The 8399-nt window shown below is 36.4% G+C and overlaps 2 protein-coding genes across 4 annotated transcripts in view; both read right to left on the reverse strand.

Annotated features, from left to right (window-relative positions):
* The window catches only part of cspg4ba (chondroitin sulfate proteoglycan 4ba), a 37798-nt gene extending 37489 nt beyond the window's left edge, over window positions 1-309 (reverse strand). Inside the window, exon 1 of the mRNA XM_087788122.1 lies at window positions 222-309. Within this exon, the coding sequence (XP_087644248.1) occupies window positions 222-309 (88 nt within the window). The remainder of the gene's footprint in view (window positions 1-221) is intronic.
* Window positions 310-1354: 1045 nt separating this feature from the next.
* Window positions 1355-7764, reverse strand: LOC148087447 (uncharacterized). Of its 3 annotated transcripts, none has more exons than XM_087794483.1 (9): window positions 7623-7764; window positions 6989-7010; window positions 6769-6918; window positions 6574-6694; window positions 4263-4469; window positions 4094-4177; window positions 3237-3378; window positions 2733-2895; window positions 1355-1880 (listed from the first exon to the last, which is right to left on the reverse strand). In XM_087794483.1, coding segments are annotated over exons 2-9 (1104 nt in total). In that variant the 5' UTR covers window positions 6991-7010; window positions 7623-7764; the 3' UTR covers window positions 1355-1645. The 3 variants fall into 3 exon arrangements, with proteins under 3 accessions (XP_087650609.1, XP_087650522.1, XP_087650692.1); XM_087794396.1 differs by having other exon boundaries at window positions 7618-7764; XM_087794566.1 differs by having other exon boundaries at window positions 7608-7764.
* Between the last annotated feature and the right edge of the window lie 635 nt (window positions 7765-8399).

Genomic DNA, 8399 nt, shown 5'->3' on the forward strand with positions numbered 1-8399 from the left:
TGTGAAGAAGTAAATGAAGATAATTCAACAATAAAAGGACATTAATGATGCATTCAAAGGCTGCTCAGTAAAACACAAACACAGGGTCCATCAACTCAAAAAGCCCTAAAGTTAATTAAAAAACAAAATATGTTTTTAAACTAAACTTCATGGCCTCGAAGAGAAACAAACATTGGTAACAATTTAAAGAATATTTAAAGAATATTTAAAAGTGTTTTTACCTCCGGACGTCAGCGGCACCAGGAGGGACCACCAGAGCAGCCCGAGGAGCAGCAACTTCTGCGGGGACTTCCTGCGTGAAACCACCATCTTCCTTCGCTGAGAAACACCGACGGACACGCGCGGCAGCGACTTACATATTTCCAGACTTGTTTCTCGAGTGAGGGGACACCGAGGTGCGAGCAACAGCTTCGTGGAGCGACGCGTGTGGAAGTGAGGAGCTCCTGCTCCAGCGAAGCCCCGCCCCCCGAGACACACGCTCCGCCCTTCAAAATAAAAGCATAGCGAAAAAAAATCACTGCTCAAGTCAGTTGCGGCAAAATCCTCTAGAAAAAATAAAACCTTTTAGGTGTTTTTGAGCCAGAACAATTAAAGGGTGTTTTACCACGTGTGACTAGGAGGAGGTCCAGGGTCAGACGTGTCAGTCAAGAGGAGCTAGAATCAGGTGTTGCCGCATAAACGTAGCTTTTTCTCCTATTATAAACATTCCTAGACATATTTATTAAAACGTTTTTGTTTGTTTTTGAATTGAGGTTATGAGTCAAAATCTCCTTGGCAGTGGTAACTATCTTGAACATCGTTTTTAGGATTTGAAAATAACTTCTGAAGTCTGACAAATAAATGTATCAAATTATAACGACAAGTTAAATAAGTGATAAATAACAAAAAATGAGGGAAAAACTGAACATTGAAAAAAAAGTTTTAAAAGGAAAAATAATGTAATGGCAGAAAATATTAAACATTCTTAGTTCATTTAAGATTATGGAATTAAAAACACACGTAAAATAATAATATCAAACACAGAGTATATATAAAACCTATTAAAGAAATACAATAATAAACCATTCTCAATGAGGTAATGAACACTGAAAATTATATAAATGAATAACGATTTTTTTTTTATATAAAAAAAATAAAAATATCATGTAAATAATATAAAAAATGATATCTTAATAAGACAGAAAAAAATCACAATTTAAAAAAATTACATTATCATTTAACAAAATAATACATGAAACAAAGTGGCAGATATAAAACATATTAAAATAAAATGTACACCTTTTTAAATGAAAAGAAATATACTGGAAAGAAATATCTATAACATATTTGTATAGCAAAATAAATGAATAAAACATTTTTTTAAATAGAAAGAAAGTGTGATTTATTTTTTTTAACAATGCATTACACAGTTTATTAACATATTCAGAACTAAACATGATGAGAGAGCGGCAGTAAAATGTCATTAATATATAAAACTCATATATAAAATCACAAGTACTCAGCTGTGCCTCATGAGTTCCACACGTGGAAGTTTTACTGTGTGAGTGAGGTATTAATAAAAGTGTAACATGTCAGAAACAACATTCAATGTTGAATAATCAAATAAATACATGAGGTATTAGTGTGACGGTGGAGTGACGCGAGGTCAGCAGCTCTCCAGCAGCTTCTTGTACTCCTGCTTGATGCAGCTGTAGATGGGCGAGAAGAAGCGTCTGTCCGGCGCCATCAGGTCCGTCACCATCTCCGTGTGGTCCAGGCCCGGCAGCAGGTAGATGGACGCCCGGACCGACAGAGACTGAAGCAGCTCACAGTACTTGACCGACGCCTCGCACGGGACGATGATGTCGTTGGTGCCGTGAAGCAGAGCAAACGGAGGAACACTGGAGTGGAGGAGGAGGTGGAGGAGGAAGAGAAAGAGAAGAAGATGAGAAGATGAGGAGGAGGAAGAGAAGATGAAGGTGAGGATAAGGAGGAAGAGGAGGAGAATATGAGGAAGAGGAAGAATTGGTGAAGGAGGAGGAGGTGGTGGAGATGATGAGGAGCAGGTGAAGAAGATGAGGCGGAGGAAGAGGAGATTATGAGGAGGTGGAAAAGATGAGCAGGTGGAGAAGATGAGGAGGAGGAAGAGATGACGGAGAAGATGAGGAAAGGGAAGATATGATTATGAGTAGGTGAAGAAGATGAGGAGGGGGAGAAGGAAGAGAAAATGAGGAGGAAGAAGTGGCGGAGGAAGAGAAGATTATGAGGAGGTGAAGAAGATGAGGAGGGGGAGAAGGAAGAGAAAATAAGGAGGAAGAAGAGAAGATAAGAAGGAGGAGGAAGAGAAGGAAAAGATAAGGAGGAGGAGGTGGAAATGATCAGGATAAGAAAGAGGAGATTATGAAGAGGTAAAGAAGATAAGGAGGTCGAGAAGATGAGGAGGGGGAGAAGGAAGAGAAGATGAGGAGGGAGAGGAGGAGATAAGAAGGAGGAGGAAGAGAAGGAGAAGATAAGGAGGAAGAGGTGGAGATGATCAGGAGGAGGAGAGGAGATTATGAAGAGTTGAAGAAGATGAGGAGGTGGAGAAGATGAGGAGGTGGAAGAGGAGATTATGAAGAGGAGCAGTAGATGAGGAGGAGGAAGATAAGATGAGAAGGAGGAAGAGAAGAAGAGGAGGAGAAGGAGGTGGAGAATACAAGGAGAAACATCAGGTCAGGATCTTATGTTCACCAAGTGTCCTCAGTCGTCCTCACCTGCTCAGTTGGTCGGAGCTGAACTTGCCGAGCCAGTGTGTGGGAGAGTAGTACGGGAAGTTCTCCACGCCGTTCATGGCCTTGTGCATGGTGGACACGTACTCCACGCCTCGCCGCTGCTCGTGCTCGTAGTGCTCCATGATGTTGTAGACGCCGCTCAGACCTGGAGGAGCAGAAGACTCTCATCTGAACCGGGTATTATATTGGCAAGACTCTGGTGATACCATACTCATCTCGATATATCGTGATACTGTAGTAACAAGGATATACGTGTAGTATTGTCGAGTACTTGACTCTGGTGTTGTAGTATTTACAGACCACATGACTCTTGATGAAGTTATAACTGCTTTCATTTGTGTTCGAACCAAAAATAAAAGCTGCCGTATCCTCTCGTCCTCAGTCATCACTGGGATTTCTTCGCTTCTTTAGCTGTGGAGGACGTACTGACTGCTTCCACGGCAACGCGATAAAAAACACACTCAAGGTCAAAGGTCAAGCTCGTACCGATGATCCCCCGGACCGCCTGCGAGACGTCCCGTTGTTTGCCGACCTCGATGAAAAGTTCGTCCCTCGTGTCGATGAGGAAGAGAACGGTCAGCGCCGACAGATGAGCGCCGGCAGAGTGACCGATGATCACCATGTTGTTCTGAGCAGAGAAACACATGCTGTGACTGAAAGTTCCATTAGTTTAAATCTGTGTCTATGGGAGTATATTAGAGTCAGACGAATATTTCATTGAGTTTTTAGTTAATATTTCAATATTTGAAACTTTTTTTTCAGCATTGAATAGTTTCATTGAATTAATTTAATTCAATATTTTCTATATTTAATTCGTTTTTTTTTTTTTAATAATTGAAATAAAAAAATAAAAGAATTCTCAATAAATGAAAGTTTCCTCTTCATATTAAAACATACATTTTCGAAACTCAAAATTTCGTAACCTTTCAAATATAAAAAAGCGTTTTATCTTTTTATTTTTGAATAATTGGAATAAGAATATCCAACTGTATATACAAGTCAAATGCATTCATTTTGAACATTTTAATATTCGTTTATTTAATAAAAATCCAAGCTTTAAATAAAAATTAATTAATTAATTGAATGATTCCATAAAAACAAATAACGTAGAAATTATCAAATTCAATTTTTACAAAAAAATAAATAAATGCTAATAAATAAACAGCATATCAATACAAAAGTGTGAAATAATAAATTCTACCTTTTAATATTCCGATGATGCTGATTGACGTTTAAAAGCTTTCGATTTTATCGTCACTTCCTGAAACCACTCGAGGGATAATATCTAATAATAAAACTTTATTGACACAGCTCTCGGTGACAAGTGTGTGTGTGAGTCTTACGTTGTCAAAGTTGTACTTGGGTCCGTTCTCCACGGCCCACACCAGACAGTCGGCCACGTCCTGCACCATGGCCAGGACGTTACACTGCGAATCACAAGCACCAGAATCAACAGAAGGTTGTTTATTTTGGGGGAACTTTCCACCGCGGCAGCATGTGCTGCTTCGCCACCTTGGGGTAGGTGCAGTAGTCGGGGCAGACGACAGCTGCGTTCAGCTCCTCGGCCATTTGTCTGGCCAGCAGACAGTAAATGGATCTGTCCCCGGACCCCCAGCCGCCGCCGTACACGAACACCACCAGCGCCGCCGGCGCATTCCTGCCCGAGGAGGGGGGGTGATACAAGTCCAGCTTGTTGCCACGGCGACCATATGTGATGCCCTATCACGGATGGTAAACAAAGAAGGATATTTAAGTCCACACACAAGGGTCACAAATGACACCATTTTGGACTGTGGGAGGAAACCAGAATGAAAAAATTAAACATAAAAACAAAACATATATTTGTCACTTATGATTCAAATGTCCTTCATTTTGTTTTTCGGACAATTTCAAGTGTTTTCAAAGTGTTATTTAATTTCTATTTACTTCATATTGTTGATTGTTTCAATACTGATTTATTTAACTTGCTTTTGAAGCGAAACAGAAAGTAGTTTTGCTGGATTAGAATCATCAAAGGTCTTTGTTTACACGAGTTATTATTAGTATTGGTTTATAAATAAAATATGAATAGCATAACGGAGACTCTGGGGGGCGCTCGAGAGCTACATTCCATCATTATAGATGGATAGTAAGTAAGTAAGTAATTATAGATACTATTTACTGCTATATTACAGATCTATTTTTATTTTATTATCTACTACTAAGCATGGGGCAAACTTGAAAGTATTTTATACCTTTTAAAAACGCTCCTTGATAAATTAATTAAAAAATATATATATTTGCATAACATAGAACTTAAAGTGTATCACGTATCAGTTATTTCAGATTCCGGTGGCAGTGAAAGAAAGAGATTATTTAACTTCAAATATTATTTATTTTTATTATATAAATCTATATACAATTTCTCAAAGGGCCATGTTAGAAATTGTTACCGTTTTGAGGGTCTGTAAAATCAAGGGTATAGTGGAAAATAATTAAATAAAAGAAAAAGAAATAAAGGAGAAAAGAAAAATGGGATGATATAACAACAGGGCGGAAATTATTTAATTGTTAAAGCTGTGTGTTTGTTTTTAGCAACTAAACGAAAAAGGACAGAAGAGGAAAATAGTAAAGAAAAAAAATAATCTTCGTAGCATGAGTAAAGAATACCATTAGATATGAACATTATTCTTTTATATGATCCGTCTTACAGTTTTACTCTGACCTCATGAAGGCCAGGTCTGATATATATATATTTTTTTAGCTTTTTCTTTTTTGTTTTTATAATTATTTTTATATTCGTTTGTGATATAAATGTTCCCAATTTTCTCTTTCTAGGGTTTTTTTTCCCTTCATTCTGCTTAGTCGATTTAAGCACTGCCTGTTTAACTTCAATTTAAAAAAAGATCTTTAGTTTAAATTATTTGTCATTGCCAGGATTTCATTATTCCTGTTTTTAAACAGAATATGTCCAAACATCAGCTTTAAAATCTACTGGAGTCACTGTATCCTCTCGTCCTTCCAGGATTTAATTGCTCCTTTAGCTGCAGAGGACGTAATGACTGCTGCCATCTAGCGGGAAGAAATGTAATTGCAACACAAAACTTTGGAAAAAAAAATGGCATGAATTTTTGAATGTTAATTGTACATAAAAAAAAACTATTTATATTTTCATTTTTACACATGAAAAACAAGCTTTTAAACGTCAATCAGCATCATCGGAATATTGAAAGGTAGAATTTAATATTGAACATTTTTCTATTGATATGCTGTTTATTTATAAGCATTTAGATTTTTTTTTGTAGAAATTGAATTTAATAATTTCTACGTTATTTGTTTTTATTGAATCATTCAATTAATTTTTTTAATTTGTTTATTTATTATTAAGGTTGGATTTTTATTAAATAATCTAAAATTAAAATGTAATATTTTCAAAATGAATGCATTTGACTTGCACATACAGTTGGATATTCTTATTCCAATTATTTAAAAATAAAAAGATAAAACACTTATTTATAATTGAAAGGTTACGAAACGTTGAGTTTCGAAAATGTATGTTTCAATATGAAGAAGAAACTTTCATTTATTGAGAACGTTTTTTTTTTAAATTTCAATTATTAAAAAAAAAACGGATTTAACTTTTAAAAATAGAAAATATTGAATTAAAATGATTCAATAAAACTATTCAATGTCGAAAAAAAAGTTTAATATATTTAAATATTTACAACAGACAACAGACAAACCCCAAAGGATCCACGATAAAATATGATTTGAGCGCCAAGTCAATTTTCCCCCTGTGTTGTGCGTTTTATTTAAGCATTAATGCAATAATAACATACTATACCTTCTCGTAATGTTTACGGTTCCCTTCGTTCTCGTACCAGGACTTCCACTGGAAGTAGAGTCTGCCGTACTGCAGGTACTTCAGCGTCTCCAGCACGGCTCTGGTCAGACAGTAGATCCTCCTGTGACGAGACAATCGAAAAACACGTCATTCAACTGAAAATACTTTAACAACGAGTCGACTCAAGGCCGTCACCGTGGCTTGATGGCTTCCAGGTACTTCTTGAAGCCGGGCTTGTTGGGCCAGCCGTAGAGCCACTGGGCGGCCAGAGAGATGGAGTACGGGAGGCCGACCAGCAGGACGCCGGCGGCCACCGGCAGCGACACACGGTTCTTCAGCGCAGACCTTCAGGGCGGAAATGTAAACATTATAAAGCAACTGTGAACATCTTTCACGGTGATCTTCTGAAACTCACATGGTCGACGTGACGCCTGCGCCTGCAGAGAAAACACACACTTCTGTTAAAGTTCGACACAAGTGTGTATCCAGAAATATGTGAATTTTTAAACCGATTTGAAAATGTTTCACAGTTTAAGAGGCTTAAACTATCGACCTTTACACTTGATCAAGTCCAGCAAGTAGTTTGTAGACCATTTTTTGTCAATATATTTAAAGATAATAAACTTGCATTAACATAAGTATATACTATCATTATAATTGTGTATTATACAATAACAAACCAGTTTTAAGAAGTGAAACATCGCCCTCTAAAGGTAATGTAGGTTTAATGATTGTAAAATGTATAATTACGTTTTTATTTCAAGCGATCCATATTTATATAATGTATATATATATTTTATAATACAACAGTTGTATCCAAATGGATAGTATTAACACAATATTGAATGAGATTTAAATAAGTATTTGGGACGTAAATAATGTGTTAGAAACGGATGAACGATATGAAAACGACCTATGTTTATTAAAACATGCGGCAAAAGAGAAAAATAATCTTTTTATTTACAGTATAAATCCATGTATTTTGTGTCGCTGTCTAATGTAAAGGTCAGAGAATACAGGAAGCTGAACTGTACATGTAAAAACCTTAACTCTCGACGTCCGGTGATGTCACCTCCCCCTTAAATCCGTTGTTTTTCAGCTGGTTTTGATCTTTATTTCAGATTATGTTTCGGTTAAAACTCGCTCCGACAGGAGAAAGGTTCGCATTATTGTTTTGACAAAGGCTGACTAGCGTTAGCTGCGGTCACGTGGTTTACTGTCAGCCAATGGAATCGCGCGGTAAACCCGGCATGACCTCTCCCGTTTCCGGTTTTGCAGTACAAATATTTATACAATGAGTCAAACGTTTTAAACAATGTCGCATCAGAGTTGAAACTATTGGCTTGGAAATAATCTGAAAGCGTAGTTAAATTTATAGGAAATAATATTTAAAAATATATCGTCAAACCAATTCCGTTGACCTCACACTGACCGGAAGTGCTGGCGATCCATCGCTGCCGTCAACACTACAATACTGACAATAAAACACTTAAAAAAACGCATTATTTGTATACAAATATTATTATTTCTATAAAAATATTATATATAAAAAACGTAAAAAAAATAATCGTAGTTTAAGCGCGCTCTTGTTAATACATCTTCATTTTAATTCTCGCCGTTTTATTTAATTGAATGCATTTTATTTTACGTTTTAATTAGTCTGTGTATTCCCACTTAAATGTACCGTTTCTTTTTCTCTTTTTATTTTATGTAATTAATTTTTATTTATTCCATTATTTTTAAGTCCATACCGTCAACACCCAAAATTCCTCGTGTTTACAATAATATCATAATAAAAATATCTGATTCATTAAACAACACTTTGC

Source organism: Callionymus lyra, chromosome 1 (genome assembly GCF_982586985.1).
Source record: "Callionymus lyra chromosome 1, fCalLyr1.hap1.1, whole genome shotgun sequence".
In the NCBI taxonomy this organism is placed as follows: Eukaryota; Metazoa; Chordata; class Actinopteri; order Syngnathiformes; family Callionymidae; genus Callionymus; species Callionymus lyra.